Source organism: Eublepharis macularius, chromosome 1 (genome assembly GCF_028583425.1).
Source record: "Eublepharis macularius isolate TG4126 chromosome 1, MPM_Emac_v1.0, whole genome shotgun sequence".
NCBI lineage: Eukaryota > Metazoa > Chordata > Lepidosauria > Squamata > Eublepharidae > Eublepharis > Eublepharis macularius.
In genome coordinates, this window is record NC_072790.1 from 14,450,596 (window position 1) to 14,475,821 (window position 25,226).

General features: G+C 41.5%; 1 protein-coding gene across 2 annotated transcripts in view; it reads right to left on the reverse strand.

Annotated features, from left to right (window-relative positions):
• APLF (aprataxin and PNKP like factor) overlaps positions 1-25,226 on the reverse strand; it is a 50,930-nt gene that overhangs the window by 20,021 nt on the left and 5,683 nt on the right. For both annotated transcript variants that reach the window (XR_008598207.1, XM_054997797.1), the window contains exons 3-6: positions 19,719-19,885; positions 18,057-18,204; positions 16,485-16,608; positions 12,100-12,179 (exon numbers count right to left, since the gene is read on the reverse strand). Coding sequence is in view for 1 of the 2 variants with exons in the window: in XM_054997797.1 (XP_054853772.1) it covers positions 12,100-12,179; positions 16,485-16,608; positions 18,057-18,204; positions 19,719-19,885 (519 nt within the window). In the remaining variant the exon portion in view is untranslated. The remainder of the gene's footprint in view (positions 1-12,099; positions 12,180-16,484; positions 16,609-18,056; positions 18,205-19,718; positions 19,886-25,226) is intronic.

The following is a 25,226-nucleotide window of genomic DNA, read 5'->3' on the forward strand; positions in this document are numbered from 1 at the left end:
GTGAAATCCAGATTTTAGGACTATAAATAACAGAATAGATCCAGAGGAGTTAGCCGTGTTAGTCTGTAGTAGCAAAATAGAAAAGAGTCCAGTAGCACCTTTAAGACTAACCAACTTTACTGTAGCATAAGCTTTCGAGAACCACAGTTCTCTTCATCAGATGCATGGAGGGTAAGAAGAAACTGGTCAGATATATAGGTGGAGAGGGGAGGGGGGAGTAGATGCAATCAGTAGCTTCTGATATGGAGTTTGCTTCTGATAATGAGATAACAGATAACATTCTAATAACAGAATGGCAGAGAAAATAAGACAACAGGCGGTAACTCCAGTAGTTTGGAGGAAAGAGGAGGAAAAGTAAACATGCATTTGAAACAGAGTAAGATGAAGGGGGGATGTGCGGATGTTAGATATGAACAATGAAGTAGCTCATAAAGAGACAACAAGAAAATGTTTGAGCGGGACAGGGTACAAGAGGGAGGAAGAGAGAGACTGTGGTAGACTTCTATCTATGACGTTCCCTCAACTTCCATTATTGAAAGTAGGCCTTAATAGGGTATCAAAGAGAGATAAAAGATTGAGGACTGTCAACAGAAGGGGGCGTGTTGTAATGTTGTTTGGTCAGGTGGGGCATTGAGATAAATGGATCAACAGAAGAACTGAAAGAAGAATACAAAGTCTAAAAACTAACCAAGAGAGAAGGGAAGAGGAACAACTCTCTATGAAAGACACAGCATTAATGGACAGCAGATCACAGAAGGAGCAAGAGAGGAGGCATCAAAGTACACAGTGGAGAAACTGGAGTGAGAGCTGTTTGAGATAACAAGAAAAAACGGGCATGGAGACCGTTCAGATACACGATCCAAAGACAGATGTTACCAAGAGAAGCCTAGAAACAGCTGGAGCAGCACCAGGAATGACAATGTCACCAAGGAGCAAGGCAAGAATGTCAGAGAAAGCCAGTAAAACACGATCAGATACGAAAGCTGAGAGGAGCCAAATGTGAAGGGAAGAAGAGATCTGGCAACAAGAATGTGGACACGTAAGGGAGGAGAGCAGAGATTTGTGGAGGATGAGAAGCAGTTAAGAAGGGGGGGGGGGAAGTAAACCAAAACTAGAAGGGATAGAGTTTGTTGAGAAGGCAAACTACCTCCATGTCAAAAAGATAATGGAGTCAAACAAATGCATACCTGCATTTGTGTGTATGTGCACACTGTGTGTATGTGTGCACGCGTGCGCGTGCCATCAAGTCACAATTGACTTTTGGTGACCCCAGCAAAGGGCTTTCAAGGCAAATGAGAAGCAGAGATGGTTTGCCAGTGTCTTCCTCTGCAGAGTCTTCCTTGGTCCAAGTACTGACCCTGCTTAGCTTTTGAGATCTTACAAGATCGGGTTATTCTATGTCTCCTTCTCTTCTGTATGGCCGTATAAGCCTGACAAAAATAAACCATTAACATCTTACCCAGTATATATAGTACAAATAAGATGCTACAGAGTGAATTATTTTAACATACATAGACTACTGCCTTTCAGATGCACGTCGTCAACATGTAGCTACAATTTTTAGTATGCATTTTCAAACACTTGTATGTGACTGGGACATTTTATATTGAATTTATAAATGCTTTAAAACAGGATGCAAGTTTTGATCAAGCTTCGTTATCCACGTTTTTGTCATTTAAAGAAAGGAAGATGCAAATACTTCACAGAAGAATTCCCTGTGCTGCGCCAAGAAAAATATTTGGAATCAAAAGTTACTAATATTTAGTACATTTATTTATTGAAAACATTGATTGAGACACCTTCATAGCAGGTGGCAAACGGTTAGAAAGAACTGAAGACATGCCAACAGTCTGATGATTTGTTCTATGGCTTTTCCAGGTATAGATGTCAAGCTGACAGGTCGGTAGTTACCTGGATCCTCCCTTTTCCCCTTCTTGAAGATGGGAACAATATTTGCCCACCTCCAGTCTTCTAGCACCTCGCCTGTTCTCCAAGAATTCTCAAAAATAATGAACAGAGGTTCAGAAATTACATCTGCGAGTTCTTTTAGTACCCTTGGGTGCAATTCAGCTGGCCCTGAGGACTGGATTCCATTTAAAGAAATTAGGCATTGACACCATCGCGAGATCTGCTGTGGGAAGACGGGAGACAGGAAGTGCGTAATAACAATAGAGCGGCTGGAGAGAAGCGGCCCTTGCTGGAGGGCAGGAAGAAGGGAATCGCCATTTTTGAAAGGGGAAGGGTCGCGGCTTCAGCGGAAAAGGAAGTAGGCCATCTTGGATTACAAAATTATAGAGAAACCATAGAGAAAAGACGCCCGACATTTTGGACTCTTTAAAATTTAATTTTTGCAAGAAGACCGGGACATTTAAAATAGAAAAACGTTAAATTTTACGCCACGGAGTTAAGGAAGAGAGCGGATTCGTGGGAGCGAGCTAAAGCAAGCCCCACGATGTCAAAAAAAGAGTGGCAATCGGCAATAGAAAACCTGGATAAAAACTTGGACAAAAAACTTTTAGACATGATTAAAGAACTTAAGGACACGAAATTGGAGCTGATTAAAGAGGTTAAAGAGGTTACACAGACAGTAAAATCGGAGCTGTCAGAAGTGAAAAAAGGTATGGAAACAATACGAAGTGAATTACAAGGAACGCAGCAGAGAGTTAAAACAGTAGAAGACGCGATGGAGAATTTAGCAGACACGCAACAAACAGAGATGAGATTGGTGAAGGGGAGAATGTCAGTTGCAGAAACTAAACATATGGAGAAGCAGCTACGTTTTCGTGGCTTGCCAGAAGTGGAAGGAAAGTCAGCGCAAGAACAGATGACTGAGGTGTTGGCTGAATACCTGGGGAAGGAGGAGGAGGAAGTTGTGGCTATCCTAGATGTGGCATACCGTGTGAATTCGAGAATTGCAACCCAGAGGAAACTACCAAGAGATGTGATTGTGCAGTTTACAACACGAAATATGAAAGAGAGGATTGTGACAAAACAGTTTCAAGATCCATTGGAGATTGATGGCAAGACGATCATTATAATGAAGGAACTGCCCAGATCAGTGTTATTAGACCGGAAAAAATACAAAGTGCTAATTCAGATTTTGAAGGACATGAAAATCAGGTACAGATGGGAGTTACCAGAAGGAGTGTCCTTTGAGTTTGGAGGGGCCAAAAAACGCATTAGATCTGAGCGAGAGATGGAGCGATTTATTAAGGACAATGAAAAAGACTTACCAACAAGATTATGAGTATGGAGTGTAAAGTATTATCTTGGAATGTAAATGGACTAAATTCACCGAATAAGAGGAAAAATATTTTTCACTGGCTACTAAAACAAAAATGTGACATTGTTTGTTTGCAAGAGACCCATATTAGAAAACAGGATGTAAAATATTTAAAATCTGGAAAAATGGGCAAAGAATTTGTAGCGGCCTCTAACAAGAAAAAAAGAGGAGTGGTGCTGTACATAAAAGAGGAGCTACAGCCAAAATTTGTTATGAGAGATGTGGAAGCTAGATTTGTAGCAGTGGAATGTATTTGGAATTTAAAGAGAGTGTTGGTAGTCGGACTTTATGCACCTAACGGTGCAAAAGAAAGCTTCTTTGAGGATTTGAGGAAGCATTTAGACGATTTTACATATGACCAGATAATTCTTGCTGGAGACTTCAATGGAGTGACAGACTTGGAACTAGATAAAAAGACTACAACGGCACAAAAGAAAAGAGGACTATTACCAAAGCTTTTTTTTGAGTTGATTCAACAAGAGACTCTTGAAGATGTATGGAGGAGAGAATATCCTAAAAGTAGACAGTTTACTTTTTATTCTGCAAGGCATTCTACATTATCAAGAATTGACATGATCTGGGCCTCAAAAGACTTAGCGTTATGGACTAAGGAGGTAGAAATAATGCCGATGGTAGGCTCAGATCATAACCCAATTATGTGGAAACTAGGAAAAAGGAGAAAAAGGAAAGCATGGAGAATAAATGAGGACTTGTTACAGGAAAGAGAGAATATGGAAACATTGAGAAGAGAGACAAAGTTTTTTATACAATACAACGTGAATAAAGAAGTACCAACCAATAAAGTTTGGGATGCTTACAAGGCGGTTATAAGGGGCATACTAATGGACTTAAATGGTAGAGCAAGAAAGAAGAAAGAGGAGAAAAGACAAGAGATTGAGGAGAAAATAAAAGCCAAAGAAATACAGCTAAAAAAGAGACCAGGGAAAAAGAAAGTATACCAGGAAATTAAAATACTTCAAGAACAGCTAACAGCAATGAGTAATAAAGAATTGGAGTGGAATCTTAAAAGACTGAATCAAAAAGCGTTTGAGGGCGCCAATAAACCTGGGAAGTACCTGGCATGGCAATTGAAGAAGAGAAGGGAAAAGAAAATAATAAATAAAATTTGTGAAGACAACAAAACGTATTTGGAGCAGACTACCATTAGTAGAGCCTTTTATAAATTCTATGCTAAGCTGTATAATAAGAAAGAAGTAAATAAAGAATCAATAGCGTCATATTTGGAGAAAACTAAACTTCCAGAAATCTCGGAAGCTTGGGGAAATAAGTTGAACAGTGAAGTAACTGACGAGGAAATAAGTAAGGCAATACAATCTGCAAATTTAGGAAAGGCGCCAGGGCCAGATGGACTTACGGCTAAATTTTATAAGACAATGGCTAATGAACTGGCACCATTCCTAAAAGAGGTGATGAATGGAGTTTTAAGGGATCAAAGGATTCCAGACACTTGGAGTGAAGCGAACATATCATTGATCCCAAAAGAGGGCCAAGACCTGACTAACGTGAAAAATTACAGACCTATATCGCTACTTAATAATGACTATAAAATTTTTGCGAAGATACTGGCGGAGAGATTGAAGGGGTGGCTCTCGGAAGTTATAGAGGAGGAACAAGCAGGCTTTTTGCCAGACAGACAAATAAGAGACAATTTAAGGACAGTGATTAACGCTATTGAATATTATGACAAGCGTTGTGACAAAGAGGTTGGTTTCTTCTTTGTTGACGCTGAAAAAGCGTTTGATAATTTAAACTGGGATTTTATGTTTGCCACTATGGAAAAGCTACAATTGGGAGAAAGATTCATCAGAGCAATTAAGGAAATTTACAGAGACCAGACTGCAGCAATCGTGGTGAATGATGAAGTGACCAAGAAACTGACGATAAGTAAAGGAACAAGACAAGGTTGCCCGTTGTCTCCACTGTTGTTCATCTTAGTATTGGAGATTCTGATGATACAAATACGACAAGATGAGGAAATTCGTGGAATAAAAATAAAGGACTATTCATATAAGGTCAGAGCATTTGCGGATGACATAATGTTAATTGTAGAGGACCCATTGGAGAACATGCCAAGAGTGATAGATAAGATCAAGGAGTTTGGAGACTTGGCAGGTTTTTATATCAACAAAAAGAAGTCAAAGATATTATGTAAAAATATGACTAAGCAGAAACAACAATTATTAACGGAAACAACGGACTGTGAAGTAACAAGCAAAGTGAAATATTTGGGAGTCGAATTAACTGCAAAGAACATAGATTTATTCAAAAACAATTATGAAAAACTATGGACTCAGATAGAGAGAGACCTGATTAAATGGAACAGACTGAATTTGTCATGGTTGGGTAGGATTGCAGCAGTTAAGATGAATGTGTTACCAAGAGTAATGTTTTTGCTACAGACAATACCAATCATCAGAGACTCTAAACAATTTGAAAAATGGCAGAGGAAAATATCAGATTTTGTTTGGGCAGGCAAGAAGCCTCGAGTGAAAGTGAAAGTTTTACAAGATGCAAAGGAAAGAGGCGGAATGCAACTGCCCAATCTGAGACTTTATCATGATGCAATCTGCCTAGTTTGGTTGAAAGAATGGATGACATTAAAGAATAAGAAACTACTAGCCCTAGAGGGATATAAAAAAATATTTGGATGGCACGCATATCTATGGCATGATAAAGTAAAGGTCAACTCGATGTTCCTGCATCATTTTGTACGGAGAAATCTATATATAATCTGGAAGAAGTACAGAATCTATCTACAAGAAGGAACTCCCTTGTGGGTGGTTCCGTATGAGGTGATAGACCCGAGAGCTGTTGATAATGAACAACAATGTTTAACGTACAAAGAAATAACTAAAACTGAAGCATCCAAACTTAGAATAAAGACACAAGAGGAACTATCACCTAACTACGACTGGTTCCAGTATAGACAGATCAGAGACTTATATAACTCGGACTCTGTAAAGGGAGGTATACGAATAGAGAATTCGGAACTAGAGCAGACCCTTCTTAAAGAAGACAAGAAAAGAATATCCAAGGTATACCAAGCACTGTTGAAATGGTATACCGAGGATGAGACAGTTAAAACACAAATGGTGAAATGGGCTATAAATTTTAATAAAGAAATAACAATGGAGGCATGGGAATACTTGTGGAAAACTACAATGAAGACAACGACATGTACTAATATTAAAGAGAACATTTACAAAATGATCTATCGTTGGTACATGACACCAAAGAAGATTGCGCTAGGGAATTTGAACACTTCTAATAAATGCTGGAAATGTAAGAAGCATGAGGGCTCCCTCTATCATATGTGGTGGTCGTGTGAGGTAGCCAGGCAGTACTGGGGGGAAATAATAAGAGAAATGAGTGAAATTTTTACAATTTCAAATTAATAAGAACCCAGAACTCCTGCTACTGAATTTGGGAATGGAGGGAATTCCAGCCCAACACAGGACGTTGATATTTTATATGACAGCAGCAGCTAGACTTTTGTATGCGCAAAAATGGAAAGTACAAGAAGTGCCAACTATTGAAGACTGGATTTACAAATTGCTGTATATGGCTGAAATGGATAAGATGACAAGAAAACTGAGAGATCTGGACTCAGGGCAGTTCAACACAGACTGGGAGAAGCTGAAACAATATCTGGAGAAGAAATGGGAGGTGGGAGGAAAACTGTGGCAGTTTGAGAACTACTGAAGTACTGAAGTAGAGGGGGGAGACTTTACCGGGGGGAGAAGAGATAAATGTGAATTAATAAGCAGTTGGACTAATAGATTGACATATATATAGATATATATAGGTTAACAAACAGAATATAGATAGAAAATAATTAACTATAAGGATTAAATATAAGGATTGATTAACTAACAATATTTTCTTTCTTTGGTAAGTTGTGTAAAATGTACCAAACTGAATGTCTGAAGATACAGATGAGTCAAATTGATTGACTACGTGATGAGAGATATATAGAATTATTATAAAAAGATAGAATGAGTAATATATAGAGAATAAGTCAAATTGTTTGATTTAAATGAATGTATGATTTACATGGTTTATGATATATATAGAAATATTTGAAATTGAAAAAAGGGATAAATTGTTTATCTAAGATGGAAACAAAGACTTACAGTTTGGGCGTATAATGTTAAAAATAGTTAAGGGTGTACTGCTTAGATTAATGGAGAATATATATTTGTTTTAGATAGAGGAATCTAATAGAAGTAAGGGAAAGGGGACAAAGGGTCGGAAATCTGTTGGAAGTCAACAAAAGGGGGGGAAAGGGAGGGGGTTAGAGATGAAAAATTGGGGAAAATTGAATGTAAATGTAAAAATAATGGATTCTAACCCAATAAAAAATTTTTCAAAAAAAAAAAAAAGAAATTAGGCATTTATGTACTACCTCTTATGCTGATCCTAGGCTGTAACTCCTTTACTCCATCATGTGTTCTGTTATTGCCATGTTGAGCACCATTTCCCTCGCAGGAGAAGACTGAGGAAAAGTAGGAATTGAGCAGTTCTGCCCTCTCTTCATCACCTGTTACAATTTCACTTAATTGTCCTTGCAATGGGCTACCATGTCTTTGCTCTTCTTCATATTTTGAACAGAAGCAAAGAACCTTTTTTTGTCATTTTTAGCATCTCTTGCTAGCCTAAGCTCATACTGAGCTTTAGCTTTTCTAACTTTCTCCCTATAAGCACTGGTTATTTGTTTATATTCATCCTTGATTATTAGGGCCTCCTTCCACTTCCTAAATGAGTCATCGGAATCGTTTGCGATTGTGCTTTCAATATTTCCCTTTTAAGAAACTCCCACCCCTCTTGAACTCCCTTCTCCTTAAGTATTTCTGACCATGGGAATCTACCCAGCATAGTTTTCAGTTTGTTAAAATTTGCTTTCCTGAAGTTCAACCTGTATGTTTGACTACATACAGTTTTTCCCTTCCCCAAGACAGTAAATTCCAAAATTACACAGTCACTGCTAACCAGGGTGCTCACTACTTTCACCTTGTCAACCACTTCTTCTTTGTTGGTGCGTATCAAGTCCAAGATAGCGGAGCCCCTTGTTTCCCTCTCTACTTTCTAAAAATGAATTTGTCAGCAAGACAAGTCAGGAATTTATTTGACCTTTCATTTTCAGCAGTTAGACTTCCAACAGATATCTGGGTAATTGGAATCTCCCATGACCACTGTGTCCCATCTCTTTGTGAACTGTGTAATTTGTTCTAGGAGTTTCTCATCCAAGTCCTCTGCTTGGCTTGGTGGTCTATAGCAGACCCCCACCATAGTATCACTATTATTTCTTATTCCTTTTATTTTTACCCAGAGACTTTCAACGGAACTTCCATGCTCAGATACATGTATTTCCTCACAAGTATATACATCTTTTACATATTACTCCTCCCCACTTCTTTACTTATCTCTTTTGAACAAGTTGTATCCCTCAATCCTAGTATTTCAATTGTGAGTGTCATTCCACCAAGTTTCAGTAATGCCTATTATGTCATAGTCCCCTTCCTGTATTAGGAATTTAAGTTCCTCCCGCTTGTTTCCCATACTCCGTGCATTAGTGTAGAGACATCAGAAGCCATGAGTTATATGCCCTGAGGTTTTTGTTTCTGTGCTTACTTGTGAGTTAATGTTTCCTAGCATATGTTCCACTCCCTGCAGGTCTTCAGTGTTCCCTTCTCCAGTTACAGGCTTTGAATTTTTGTCTCGCTTCCCCATAAGATTTAGTATAAAGCCCTACTTATCAGGTTTGCAAGGATCTTACTAAACACATTTTTCCTACCCTCGTGAAGTGCAAATAATCTCTCGATAGAAGAGCTTCATCTCAAAAGTGTAAGCCATGGTTCAAAAAACCAAACCGCCCCTGATGACACGATCTACTTAGCCAGTCATTTATTTGCAGCATTTTTCTTTCCTTTCCTAAACCACGGCCAATGACAGGAAGAACTGTACTGAACTATACTCCCAGGTCCTTAACCTTTTACTCAGAGCCGCATGGTCTCTTTGAAAGTGTTCTAGACTGTGCCGGACAATGTCATTTGTTCCAACATGCATCAGGAGGAAGGGATAATAATATGTGGGTTGATAAGTCTTCCTACCCTTTCTGTCACATCCTGGATGCTTGCACCTGGTAGACAGCATACCTCTCGAGACGACAAGTCTGGTCGGCACACTTTACCCTCTACCCCTCTCAGCAGGGAGTCCTCAATTACCAGCACATGCCTTCTCCTATATATAGGAATGGAAGCACGAGAATGTCATGTCTGTGTACAGCCATGCCATGGTTGTCTGTTTGTTATACTGCTTGTGCCACAATATACTGAAGCTATAATGCATTATTACTGAATTGATGTGTAACTCTCTCTCTGATCATCTGTAACCATATTGCAGACGTTACTTCCTTAGGACCTAGAAAGGGCCTCTCCTGTTATCTTAGAGAAATATGCGAGTCTCGGCTAGCCGTGACCTTGGTGTGTCTAGATCACTCCTGTTCCCAGATGCTGTGAATTAGGCATTGTATACCTAATGCAAAGTCATAACTGAATAGGTTCTCACAGAACTCTTGTAGGCGTGTGCGCCAAAACCTGAACTATCATTTGAAGCGCGAGAAAATCAACTATAACATAGATTGCTCGATTTGAATTGTCACTTCTGTCAAGCTCCGTGATGGAGAACAGACTTGAACTGCATAGATCCTAATAAAGCTGATTCTGCTGGAACCAACGTGTGTTCACTGAGGAGGGGCTTGAGGGGTTTACCTGCCAGGGACTGACGGAGTTGTCTCATTTGCAGGGACCTGAGAAATTTCTTTCAAGGTTTGAGGAATCTGGAGGAGTAACTCTTGATACAGTGGTCCAGAATCAATATCTATGGGTAAATCCTGGAACCAATTGCTTAGCATCAGAAGCTCAGAATGTCTCCAGATTAACCTGCTCCTGTGGGTTACTTTCTTCCATGTGTCTGCTTCTTGTATTGGGTGCTCCTCCAAATCCTGAGATACCTTTCCCTCCTCCTCTTGTTACCCTCTGAAAAGTGTTTCATGAGTTCTGTTTGTGTACTCTTCACCTTCTCTTATTAAGTTGAGAGTAGATATGCATGCCTAAAGTCTCCGTATCTTCTCCTCCAGTAGGGCTATCAACTTACACTTGCTAAAAGTGTAGGTGTTGTTACCCTCAGGTAAGAATACAAACATGCCACAGACTGTACATGTCACTGCCTCAGCTCTCTCACCAGACATGCTGCTGCAATCCGTTTCAGAGGTAGTTCAGGTTTTATGGTACTTCCTTGATAATTCCCCTGCCTCCTACTGGCACCACTTTGCAGCAGGCTCACAGCAGGATGGTTGTGATTACTAAGAGCCAGCAGGGATTTCTCAAGAACAAGTCAGGTCAGACTAACCCTATTTCTTTTTTTGAGAAAATTACTACCTTGATGGATCAGGGGAATGCTGTAGACGTAGTTTATCTCAATTTCAGTAAGGCTTTTGATAAGGTTCCACGTAATATCCTTGTTGACAAGTTCGTAAAATGTGTTTAGGATATATTACTATTAGGTGGATCTGTAACTGGTTGACAGATTGCACCCAAAGAGTGCTAGTTAATGGTTCCTCATCCTCTTGGAGTGACAAGTGGAGTTCCTCTGGGATCAGTCCTGGGACCTGTTCTGTTCAACATTTTTATAAATGATTTGGATGAAGGAATAGAGGGAATGCTTATTAAATTTGCAGATGATACTAAAGTGGGAAGGGTAGCAAATATGGTTGAAAACAGAGTCAGTATACAGGATGATCTTGACAGGCTGGAAAACTGGGCTAAAACAAATAAAATGAATTTCAACAGAGATAAATGCAAAGTTCTGCATTTAGGTAGGAAATATCAAAGGCATAATTTAGGAATGGGGGAGACTTGTCTTGGCAGTAGTGTGTGTGAAAGGGATCTAGGGGTCTTAGTAGACCATACACTGAACAAGAGTCAGCAGTTTGAAATGGTAGCTAAAAAGGCAAACACGATTTTGGGCTGTATCAACAGACGCATAGTGCCCAGATCACGGGAAGTGATGGTATCGCTCTACTCTGCTCTGGTTAGACCTCGCCTAGAGTATTGTGTTCAGTTTGGGGTAACACAATTTAAGGATATAGACAAGCTGGAACGTGTCCAAAGGAGGGCAACGAAGACAATGAAGGGTCTGGAGACCAAGTCCTATGAGGAAAGGTTGAAGGAGCTCAGAATGTTTAGCCTGGAGAGGAGATGATTGAGAGATACGATAATCATCTTAAAGTACTTGCAGAGCTGTATAGAGAATGGTGTGGAGTTGTTTTCTGCTGCCCCAGAAGGTCAGACCAGAACCAACGGCTTGAAATTAAACCAAAAGAGCTTTCAGCTAAACATTAGAAAGAACGTCTTGACCGAGCGGTCTGTCAGTGGAACAGGATTCCTCGGGAGGTGGTGGGCTCTCCTTCTTTGCAGGTTTTTAAGCAGAGGCTAGGTGGCCATTGGACAGCAATGCTGATTCTGTGAACTTGGGCAGATCATGAGGGAAAGGGCAGAATGGGTTACATCAGTGCTTAGTTCTCTTGGCCTTCTTACATGCCCATTACCCAGGGCAATGCTCTGCCTGGATACTTTCCAGGACCCAAGCTACCTGTAAGTGCAGAATGGACCCAGAGGATGACATGAGAAAGTCAGTCACATCTAAGGAAACTACACATACATTCAGAGGAACTCTCTTGCCCCTCTTGGTGTAGCAAGCACAATTAAGGGACAATCATTCAGCATCAGTAATACCTGGACTGAAAGGGCAGCATCCTCGCTTTCTGTCATTTTTGGCTTTTTCCCCGGTCTTTTTTCCCTTTCTTCATTACTTCCTGTGAAAACACAAAAGGATATTGAACAGCTCCACTTTTCCTAAGCGATCTTAAGATATAAAGCACATGAGAAAAATCTTAACATTTGCATAATTTAGAAAGAATATAGCCAGATGTATTGTCGAAGGCTTTCACGGCCGGAGAACGATGGTTGTTGTGGGTTTTCCGGGCTGTATTGCCGTGGTCTTGGCATTGTAGTTCCTGACGTTTCGCCAGCAGCTGTGGCTGGCATCTTCAGAGGTGTAGCACCAAAAGACAGAGGTGTAGCACCAAAAGACAGAGGTGTAGCACCAAAAGACACTGAGAGATCTCTGTCTTTTGGTGCTACACCTCTGAAGATGCCAGCCACAGCTGCTGGCGAAACGTCAGGAACTACAATGCCAAGACCACGGCAATACAGCCCGGAAAACCCACAACAACCATCAATATAGCCAGAATGCATCACAATTCCACTGCTTAAACCAATTTAATGTTGATGTGTTATGATCACTACGAAGACTAGTATCCTAAGTACATTCTCCCACATAAAAGCAGACTTAAATCTAATGTTAATGCTCTTCTAGCCTGTAAGGATGCTAACGATGTAAGGATGCCAGAAGCTTAGGATGTGGATTAATTTTCTCCCTTGTCATATATTCACTCCTACAGATGCCTAGGAAGATTTTCTTTCCTCATTAGGAAATAAAGGAACTAAGCGTTGTTTAAGCTGCCATGGGTAAGCAGCAGTCTAAATTGCTAAGAGTATTACGCTATTGGATTCCTTGAAATGTGCATCACTCTGGATTTTGCCATGTCAACAATTTTGCTTCTGCCCCCTGCAAACAAAGCACCAGCTGAGACTGAGAGATGCTAAAGCTTCATGTGAAATCTGCCACTAGTCCAAGAGAACTATATGCTTTATCTCGCAATAAAATGCTCATATAATAGGTTATCATAGGGCTACAGCATGAACATGGCTGCTATGGCAAAATTTCTTAACACCGCCTCTGCTCTGCTAACAGAAAGTAGGATGTGTCATGTGTATGTTACGTTTTCTCTTACCTCTTACCCTTTATTATATAACATCTTTCTGCCTGAATCTCCTTACCTGGATAACCAGTCATGCTTTGGGGATACCTTCTCTGCGCTGACTGTGTCAGATTATCTCCATATTCATTTGGGGAAGAAACTCCATAGAGAACACTTCTTTATACCATGCAACCACACTCTCACATCCCAGCATTACCTTGCAATGCAATCCTAAACAGACTTACTCCAGTCTAAGCCCACTGAAATCAATGAGTTTAGACCAGTGTAACTCTGCTTGGGATTGCACTGTTTGTGACTGAGAGCTCTGAAATTTTGGTGACTGTAAATTTAATAAACTGAAGTGGTTAGGGCAAGAATCATAGAAAGATAGCGTTGGAAGGAACCTCTAGGGTTATTTAGTCCAACCTCCTGCACAATTCAGAAAATTCAATCCCCCCGCCCCCCCCCCACACCTATTGACCCTTACTGCATACCCAGAAGATTACAAAACACCATCAGGATCCCTAGCCAAACTGGCCTGGGGAAAATTGCTACCTGACCCCAAGGTTGCAATTGGCCTTACCCTGGGCATGTAAGGGGCCGCGAGAACTAAGCACTGATGTAACCCTTCTTGCCCTCCCTCTCATGATCTCCCTAGGTTCACAGAATAAGCATCACAAAATAAGATGGCCATCTGGCCTCTGCTTAAAAACCTCCAAAGAAGGAGAGCCCACCACCTCCTGAGAAAGCCTGTTCCACTGAGGGATTACTCTAATTGTCCAGAAGTTCTTCCTAATCTTTAGCTGAAAACTTTTTTGATTTAATTTCAACCCATTGGTTCTGGTCCGTCCTTCTGGGGCAGTGGAAAACAACTCCATGCTATCCTCTATATCAGCCTTTCAAGTACTTGAAGTTGGTTATCATATCACCTCTCAGCTGTCTCCTCTTCAGGCTAAACTTACCAAGCTCCTTCAACCTTTCCTCATAGGACTTGATCTCTAGACCCCTCACCATCTTTGCTGCCCTTCTCTGGACACATTCCAACTTCTCTGTATCCTTCTTAAATTGTGGTGCCCAAAACTGAACACAATACTCTAGGTGAGATCTAACCAGAGCAGAGTAGAGCGATACCATTACTTCCCGTGATCTGGACACTCTGCTGCTGTTGACAGAGCCCCAAATTGCATTTGCTTTTTAGCTACCACATCACACTGCTGACTCCTGTTCAGTGTAGGGTCTTCTCGCACATACTACTGCCAAGGCAAGTCTCCCCCATTCCTAAATTATGCCTTTGATTTTTCCTACCTAAATGCAGAACTTTGCATTTATCACTGTTGACATTCATTTCATTTGTTTTAGCCCAGTTTTCCAGCCTGTCAAGATCATCCTGTATCCTTACTCTGTTTTCAACCATATTTGCTACCCTTCCCACTTTAGTATCATCTGCAAATGTAATAAGCATTCCCTCTATTCCTTCATCCAAAACATTTATAAAAACGTTGAACAGAACAGGTCCCAGGACTGATCCCAGAGGAACTCCACTTGTCACTCCAAGAGGATGAGGAACCATTAACTAGCACTCTTTGGGTGCAATCTGTCAACCAGTTACAGATCCACCTAATAGGAATAGGATCCTAAACACGTTTTACGAACTTGTCAACAAGGATATTATGTGGAACCTTATCAAAAGCCTCACTGAAATCGAGATAAACTATGTCTGCAGCATTCCCCTGATCCACCAAGGTAGTAACTTTCTCATAATAAAGAAACAAGGTTAGTCTGACATGACTTGTTCTTGAGAAACCCATGCTGGCACTTAGTAATCACACCCATCCTTTCTAAATGCACAAGGACTGACTGTTTGATGATTTGTTCTATGGCTTTTCCAGGTACAGACACACCAAGCTGACAGGTCAGTAGTTACCTGGATTCTCCTTTTTCCCCTTCTTGAAGATGGGGACAGCATTTGCCCGCCTCCAATCTCCTGGCACTTCGCCTGCTCTCCAAGAATTCTCAAAAATAATGGACTGAGGCTCAGAAATTACATCTGCAGGTTCTTTTAGTATCCTTGGGAGCAGTTCATCTGGCCCTGAGGACTTAGTTCCATTTAAAGAAACTAGGTGTTTATGTACTACCTCTATGCTGATCCTAGGCTGTAACTCCCTACCCCCATCATGTCTTCTGTTATTGCCATGTTGAGGACCATTTCCCTCGGAGGAGAAGACTGAGGAAAAGATTGCTGGGATACTTCTGAACTTGAAATCATTTACTACCTGCCCCCATCAAAGCCATAAAAAGGTGTTTTGGTGCATGAAAAAGAGATAAGTGCGCAAAGTTGCCAGGAGTTTGATGACAAATGTTTAAAGTTTCTTCAATGCAGCAATTTTTGTATCAGATTTTTACAAAATCTGAGGTGGCCTCACTCTCCAGGTTCTTCCTCCATATCAATTTTCAGGCTGAGGGAGCATGTTATATCTCAGTTCAGTGAATGGAGTTTTAAGGATATGCCATGTCAGAAAACTGAATAACTAGTTACTATGGAGTCATTCAACCAGGACAGTCAAGCCAGCTTTAAGAAGCAGCTGTGAGTTGCAATTTTCTAACAAAAACAGTAGGAACAGTGCAGGGATACCAGAGGCACTTATCCTTGATGCTTGAAGGCAGGCATGAAACTCACTCACTCACTCACACTCACACTCACTCACACCCCAGTGAAGTGTGAGAGTTTTTGAAGAACTGTGCCACACTAACACCCACCAGCAAGAAAATACATTAAGGTATATTTTGTACGAGCTTGAGAGCATGAAGGGATTTGCTATGCTAGAATTAGGTTTTAGAACAAGCACATCTTATTTCTCACATTCAGAGAATGAAATTTGTAAGGCAATACTTTTTTAAAAGTCGCCATATCTATTTCCACATTTGTGCTTGATGAGCAGTGGGTCAGAAGGATCCTGCCCTGCCTTGCCTCCAAACACCTGAAATGCTGGCTGGTGCATCTAGGGCCCCATAAGAGTAACACAGTCTTTACTGTTCATTTTGAAGTGTACAGGTGGAATTGTATTGGGTATACACATAGAGGAATGTTACATCAAATATGTACATCTTGCAATCTCGTTATGCGGCTAGTTTACCCAGCGTTCTGAACAGGCTTGAGAGAAGTAGAACGCTGCAGAAATAGCAAATTTATAATGTGGACATATTTTGTAATTGTATTCACAATACAGGAGTGCACAGTGAAGATAAGGGCAAAAGGCTGACAGTAAGGGTTGAAAAATAAGTGTGCCCCATACTTACCTCTTCCAGGGTCTAAGGATGATGAACTCGGAACCACGAGATCCTGCTGGAGCATCCATGCTGGAAGGAGTCTTTTTCTTGAAGCAAGCCTCCGCATTTCTGTTTCAGCAACACTAGTACAAAGCTGGGAGACGTTACAAATTACTACCATATGACATATATAAATTTTCTTAAGTGCACACACAATCTTCAGCTACATCCATCCTTCGTGATTTCCATACTAGGCTGTGTTGTCATGAATAATCCATGCAGCTATGTCAATGGAGTCACTGTTCTATGTCCCGCAAGATAACTGGAACAAGATACAAATGATGGTTTGGTGGCCAATGGTCATAAATAATAAACAGACATTAAATATGCTTATCTGAAGAATGGCGCTTTGACTATTAAAAGCTTATCCCCTGAAAAACTTGTTAGTCTTTAAGGTGCCACTGGACTCAAATCTTGCTGTTATACTGCCAAACAACATGGAATCCTGGTCTGGTCAGATTTCATATTCTCGAGAGTGATGAGGGAGAGACAATGTGCAGGTTCTCACCACACATCAAATGCTGACAAGATCCAGTTTCCTTTCCCAATGCCATATACCGAATAGCAACAACAACATTCAATCTATATACCGCCCTTCAAGACAACTTAATGCCCACTCAGAGCGGTTTACAAAGTATGTCATTATTATCCCCACAACAGCACAACACCATGCATAGTAGTGCTTATCACACGAGTTTTGCCACATCACCTTTACACAAAGTTTTGGCAAAAATGCATGAGGTCAGAATATGACAACTTTGTTAAAAGTGAGAATTGGCAGATCAAAACATGCTAATTATTTGATCAGCATGAAATGGAAAATTAGAGGGGAGGAATAATTTCTTGAACCAACAAAAAATTCTATAATATGCCCACAGGGATATGAACCACAAGCTATAGTTTGCTCCCTTGCCTCCAAGAGGGGTTGGAAGGGAGAGAACGCAGTTTGTGTTTCATGTGAAATTATAAATTGTAGTTTGCTGCAGGAGCAGAAATTGTTTCTCAACCGCATGCAAAAGGTAGGAGTGCACAAACCCAAGGATTTCAAAGACTTAATCCCAGAACAATAAACCATGGCATAAGTTCCTAACGAAATATACAGGGAAATTCAGGAACTGTGTACAACAGTGATGTTGTATGTACATGAAGAAAGGGAGGTCTTGTGCCCACTTACACTTAAAGAGTAAAAAATGTTCTACATTTACTCTACAGTCATAAAGCCAAAGTATGAATTCTACATGTGTTACACCCCTTTGCAGCTTCAACAAATACAGTTTTAAGCAGACCAGATTCAGTACTAAGTTTCCTTTCTGGAGTGGCACTGTAGACTTTAATCTGTCTTGCTTACAGAACAAAAAGCGTTACATTAAAAATACAAGCTGCTCCTAATTAGACAAAAGCCCAGCAACCACTCAGAAGTAACCCCTTTCAAATGAGGAACTATGGCACCATACTTTACGTGTGCCCTCAGTGACCAACTTGCCCATTAACACATATCTAAGCCAAACTGCCCTGCTATGCAATCTGCAGGTTGGCAGTTACCTTTTGGACAGGTTCAGCTGTTCTTTCTAACAGGGAGTTGTCTTCTGGAAGCTTGCCATGGCTAGAAGAGGATGTTTGTTGTAGTGAAGACTGCCTGGGAAGCACGTCATCGGGCTTCTCTTCCGCCTCAAGGTTACCACGGTTCTGGCTACATATTAACAAATCTTTTAGTGGAAAGAAGTAGCTACTAAACCAAAGCTAGTAAAATACAGCATTGCTAAATCAGAGGGACACAATCCAGCCTGTGTTAAATATATTAGGATCCTTCCATTTCAGCAAGGGAGTCGAGCATGTTCTTAATTTCCTCCCATTAAAGGCAATGGGCCTTGTAGACATCTAACTCTGAGAGGACCGGAATAGCCTAATTTAGAAAACTGAACGCAGCAAGATGCACAATATCTAGAGCCCATGGAACGTCTACTACAAATTCAAATGGTTAAGCTGCCACAGTGGCTATCAGTACCAATGTCTTTCTGATATTCCTTCTTTGTCACACTGGCAAGATTTTCACCAGGTCTGTGAAAGTTTGAAACAGCCATTAATATTTAAATTACAGTATCCAGAAGAGAACCACATAATTAGTTAGGTTCTCTCTTGTTTTCTCTCCCACACTCAAACGCTAAGGGCCGAACAAAACCGTATGTTTTTAAATGAGTCGTGCCCAGGAATCCACTTTCCCTGCAGCCGCAGCGAACGTCATTTAAGAAGTCTGCAGGGGCCAGATTCTGTTTGGGGGGACTCTGGTAAGCCCCTGTAGTCCCAAGCCAAATCCGTCCCCCACGGCCTTTGTACATGACATTCCCCACAGCTGCTGTGTGGCTGCACGGAAAGCAAATCATTAAAAAAAGTTTGTGTTGTCCATCCCTAAGACAACATTGGTTCTGCTGTTGTTTCCAGAAAAAGAATCCAGGCATTGTAACACTGCCAACTTACATATCAGATCCTTTGAAGAGATACAGACAGACGTAGACACACAGAAAAGAGAAAAAGGCCACTTAACGAGTTTCCAGCAGAGACAATATTGAATCAGGGATCTCCTCTATCATAACTTGCTCTCTTAGCCACTATGCTGCACCATATAACGTACTACAACAATTAACCATAATTCTTCAAATATAATAGAATGTAAAACAAAACAGTAGAGACAAAAAAACAGCAGTGCCTGTTTCTTTCAGTGCAGCATGTTAAATATATACTGAATATAATCTTTAATTCATTGTGGTTGTAATAAAGCTAACAGTTATACTTCTTTACATTTATCAAAACGTTTGATTAAAAAAGCAATTTGGCTCCCAATGCCTCAGTTTTCCATTTGAATGTCTGATGCAGCTATTCTCATTACTGCAATTTCTTTACCCTTATGTGAAAATAATGCAGTTTGTGATAAGGGTACCATTAACAGTATAACACCTACATTAGTAGGTCAATACTATGACTCTCCCAATTATATCTAGCATGTTATGACATTTTATGTTGATACCCTACAATGTATTAATTTATGAGAAACAACGTTATCGACAATTAGAGATAGTCAAGATTATAGCTATTCACTGGGTGAGCCAAAACAGAACTTATTCTGCCGAAGACTGGGCTGTATAGAAAGGGGTAACTTTGCAGTTCAGCAGTAGTGCTGCCTCTAATACAGAATTTAAGTGTCATTACCTTTGCAAGTCTTCCATCTCTGTGTGAGTAAAAATTACTCTGAAGACATATTTGTCCACTAATAGGGAAAAGTTGTCACCCGGGCTCAGTTGGTGCCATTCACCTGTATCCAGTGGCAAAGGCAGGCTGTTTTCAGATGGCCAGTAAAAACAAGGGTTTAAATGAACCTGCAAATCAAGAGGACGACTCCTAGTACAAATACTGTATGCCATAGTAGTAACTACTGGTTACGACACACTATCCCCTCAATTATTATTCTGATGCTACTGCAATGCAAGAGCAGAGAGTTTCACAAAAGAGTTGCAGACTTCATGTGGGAACATTCGGTATTTAATTCTTCCCCATCAAGGTATGTTAAGTTCATAAATCCTATGCCAGTTAGAGGGTCAGACTAAGATCTGGGAGACCCAAGTTCGAACCCCCGCTCTGCCATGAAAGCTCACTGGGTGACTTCGGGCCAGTCACACCCTCAGTCTAACCTACCTCACAGGGTCATTGTGAGGATAAAATAGAGGAGAGGAGAATGATGTGAGCCACTCTACATGCCTATTGGGAGAAAGGCAGGGTATAAATAAAGTAAATAAATACTTTATTTATCCGTCGGTGGGGCCCTCCGGATGCAATAGTTATTCAGCTTGGGGAGAATGATCTCGGCAAGTGCGAGGGCCTAGACTTGAAGCGTTCTATGTGTGCAGATCCGGACTACCTGCGAGGACTCTTTCCACAGTCCTCTTTTCTCTGGTTGAACTTGCTTCAGAGGCGCGTTTGGCGGGGGTACGTTGCCCGAAGAAAGTTGACGGAATCAGGCAGAGACTCACTTATGCCATGGGACAGTACATCTAATCAGGGCTTTTTTTCAGCAGGAACGCGGTGGAATGGAGTTCCGCAACCTCCAGAAAATAGTCATATGGCTGGTGGCCCCGCCCCCTGATCACCAGACAGAGGGGAGTTTTGATTGCCCTCCACTCCACTCGGCGGCGCAGAGGTCAATCTCAACTCCCCTCTGTCTGGAGATCAGGGGGCGGGGCCACCAGCCACGTGATCATTTTCTCCGAGGGCAACCCACTGAGTTCCATCACCTCTTTTCCCAGAAAAAAACCCCTGCATCTAATAAATAAAAGTCCCGGAACACTAAGACTTTGTTGTTGTTCTATTTTACTTCTGTACATTGTTTTTGTTTGTTTGTTTGTTTGGTTTTTTTAAAAAAAATAAAAAAAATTGTTAAAAAAAAAAAGTCCCGGAACTGACAGGCTGTCACAACTGCAAATAACTGGGGATTTTGCTGCAATTTCCAACCTCATTTTCAAGACCTGTGAAAGGTCTGCAAGGCCCTTCTTCAGAAGGACTTTGTATGTTTCTGCTGTACAAAGGAGTCTGCAAACAGAAACCCCCTTCTACATATGCAAGCAGTGGACAGCACAACGTTACTGCTGGGCTTGCAGGATGGCTCTTCTGATGCGCACACTGACGGGAGCTCCAATGCAAAGCAATCGTTGCTGCCCTTGACTACAGCAGGCTCCAGGATTTCATGCACAACACCCAAAGTGAGCAGTCACACGTGCTCCGAATATTCCTTTTGTACCTGAAAACTCAAACAGGAAACCCCACATCATCGCCTCTCTCTATCTTGCTCAGCAACAAAAGGCTCTATTGATGTTATTCCACCAGGACTTTCCCTTATGAGCTTCTTCAAGGGGAAGCCAATGAAGGAAAACATTTTTGCATCACAGAGGAAGCACAGAGACGGCTTTGCAAACCTATTCCACAGCTCAGTGCTGAATCCCATATGCTAGGATGTTTCTCAGTTAAAATGTTGGTTCTCTTACCACTTGCTAGGAAGTTGAATGGATGACTAGTTGGGCTACTTAACACGACAGGTCTAAGAGCGTAATCCTATGCAGGGTTTCTCCATTCTAAATCCACTGAAATCAACTCTGCGTAAGATTGCACAGGAACTCTTGTTTCTTGTCATGCTCTTCTGCCCCCCCCCCCCCTTAACTGAATATAGGCATTTGATCCATGGGAGCTGGAAATTGTACAATCAGGCACCATGTTGACCAAATGCAAAGGTGGTAAACATTAGGTGCAGCTCTACGGAGCAGTCATGCTGTATTATTTGAATTTTATTTCTGTCTAATGGAAAACAATCAGAATTGATCAGACAACTGTTAGTAAAAATTCAGCACATCAAATGACATTCGCTTGTCTTCTGGGGTTCAGAAGTCTATTGTCTAAGAGACAATGAAACATATTTGAAGAACAACATGCTTCCCCTCCCCATCTGAAGCGATACATCACTTCAATAATGCCCCTCAGGTCAAGTCTATCAAATTGCACTGCAAGCACAGTTTTGAGGTTAAGTGGTGGAGAGGAGTCGTCTCTTCGGTGATAATGGGATAAACTGAAAAGCATCTGGTGTTACTCTGGTTAATAACCAACTCTTTTCATAGCTCAGAAACACACGTGTTCTCCCAAGCATGCTCAACACAGTAGCCCTTTTCAGAGAGTGATGCGTAATAGTGAGAAATACATGGGCCACAGTGCTTACTTTGCAAAAGGGATCACGATGCAGGCCAGCATAACTTTTTCTATCAAGGCAACAAAAACTACTCCAGGGGGTGGTTCATAGCCTTCCAGAAGTGGCTATTTGATACACAAAGTCTCTTGTAGGCATCATAACCTAGAAAATGAAATGCTTTCTGCAAACATTAAGTATGCATGGTGCTTATTCTACAAATGACTCGGTCCAGTAGCACTTTAAAGACCAACTGGATTTCCAGGATATGAGCTGTCAAGAGTCACAGCTCCTTTCATCAAATACATCAACTCTGACTTTCAAAAGCTCATACCCTGGAAATCTAGTTGGTCTTTAAGATGCTACTGGACCCAAATCTGGCTCTTCTATTACAGACCAACATGGCTACCTGAAGCTCCCTAAGAATGACTGTCATTCTTAGGAATTTGTCACAAGTGGAGAAGAGTAGTTTCCCCCACACACCTCCCACCATACGCCCTCTGAGTAGACTGAGAAGTCAGAAATAGGCTAGCGTTATGTCGCAGAATAAGTTTTAGCCAAAGAACACTAACAATACAATCCTAAGAAGATTTACTCCAGTCTAAACCCATTGATTTCAATGGGCTTAGACTGGGGTAACTTTTTTTAGGATTGCACTGTAAAACTATCATTTGATCACGAGGCACTGATAAAGGTTCTCCCACTCCTCCGACAGAAGAAAAAACAGATTCGATCTACCCTCAAGAGTAAGGAGGATTTGTGCAGAAAAGCAGCACAGTCTGAAGCCATCATGAAGAGAATCTTCTCCGGGACATGGAGGATAGCCAGTCAGCCACCCACCTCTCTCACGTCCTGGTAACTTTCCAGTCTTCAGGTCAGCTGGCATCCGCTCTGCCTGGGGCCAGGCAGTGCCTAGAAATTATGGCAAGGGGTTTATGATATTCCATATCCATAAACTGCCCTTACAATGTGAGGAGGAGGTGTGACTGCTTACAGCAGGCTCACAGGAATATGTAAGTATTAACCCCTGATCAGATATCTATGCACTTTTCTTTAAATTTCAACATGCAGTCTGTTTCAGGTTCCCTTACAGTCAATGTCTTTTGCCCATATCAAATCATTCTTCTATTTAGATACTACAAGAGGAATACAGGATCATCCCATAGGGAAGCAGCTCCTACAACCCTGTGATAACATATCAATCTAGCTTCAGTTCAATGTGTTTTTAAACTTTTCCTTCACTACAGAATTCCTATGAGAGTCTAAACAGACAGCACAATTATACTGTGGCTAACAACCAATATGGCCCCCAAATACCTTTTCTTTGAGCCACAAGTTGCTTCCTTGATCAATAAAGAAGCCCTATATTATTTAGAAAAACAGCTCCATTTTCAGAGACGGAGAGAGAGAGAGCCCCCAGATGAATTTCATTTCACAGTCCAGAAGTTCTACTCTGAGCACTGGCATGCTTCATTTCTGTTATGGCATCTACTCTAGTTATGTCCAGGGCTTTTTTTCAGCTGGAACGCAGGAGAACGGAGTTCTGGAACCTCTTGAAAATGGTCACATGGCTGGTGGCCCCGCCCCCTGATCTCCAGACAGAGGGGAGTTGAGATTGCCCTCCACGCCGTGGCGCGGAGGGCAATCTAAACTCCCCTTGTCTGGAGATCAGGGGGCGGGGCCACCAGCCATGTGACCATTTCCTCCGAGGGCAACCCACTGAGTTCCACCACCTCTTTTCCCAGAAAAAAAGTCCTGGTTATGTCTGCATCTGAAAGTGTACCTAAACCTACATTTGTGTTGTACTTCTTATGACTTGACACTCTCTAAAATAATTTTTGACTTAACAAGCCTATTGCTAAACCTATCCAATAGGAACTGCAAACACTGCAAAGGTGAAGAAAGGTGACTGGAAAAGAGGAAGACTTACAACAAGATGGCTTGACTCAATCACGTCCTCTGGCTTTCAGGATCTGAGCCAAGTCTGTTAATAATAGGATGTTTTGGAGATCTTTTATTCATAGGGTTGCTATAGGTTGGAGGCGACTTGATGGCGCACGCGTGTGTGCGCGCGCACACACACACACACAGACACACACCAGAGCTTGCTGGTCATCACAAGGCAATCTGCAGTGAACATTCATGCAGGGACATTTCTAAGCTTTGAGGAACCACAGCCAGGGACTAAACCTGTTCAAATAGTAAGCCCATGCTGTTTCACTCAGCTTACTATTCCATAGAGCTCCTCCTATTTTACTCCAAGCGAATGGGTCCATGTTGGCCCAGGACAGGAGAGGCAGGTGGCATAGACTTGCCCCTAAAAGCTTAAGAAAGCCTCATTATGAGCTTCCCTTCTGTCTGCCCCTGCTCTCCATTTCAATGCAGGCACCTTCCGGGGATCTTTTTATGTTTCTAGCTGCAATTTGGCAGGGAGTTCTCTCGGGCTGAAGGCTACAATCCCTGGGTATGTCATCTCACAGAGATGGGGAGGAAACGGTTAAAGCTGGAAGCATGCTGTGCCACGGCCTCCGGAAAGTGGAGGATTTTTCATATTAATCTGGATTTGAGGAGGGAGAATCTCTGGAGTGAGAAGTGGCTTCTCCAATATTCAATAATTTCACCTTTGAGGGAGGAGAAAAGTAGAAATCGGCCATCTGCAAGGAGCGGCTGGACAAATACTCTCAGGGATGCCTTAGACTGTTCCTGCATTGGGCAAGGGCTGGACGAGATGATCTACAAGGCTCGTTCCAACTCTGTGAAATCTGCTTCCCTTTTAAACCAACAGAAATTGCCAACAAAATGATGAACTGCAGCACATGCAGTGTTTTGCCATCTTCTGGGCGTAGAGCAGGGGTCACCGGGGGCGTGGGCGGGTAGTTGTGAATTTCCTGCACTGTGCAGGAGGTTGGACTAGATAACCCTGGAGGAGGTACCTTCCAACCCTATGATTCTAAGCCTTTACAGAATCAATGAACAGAACAACTCAAGACCAA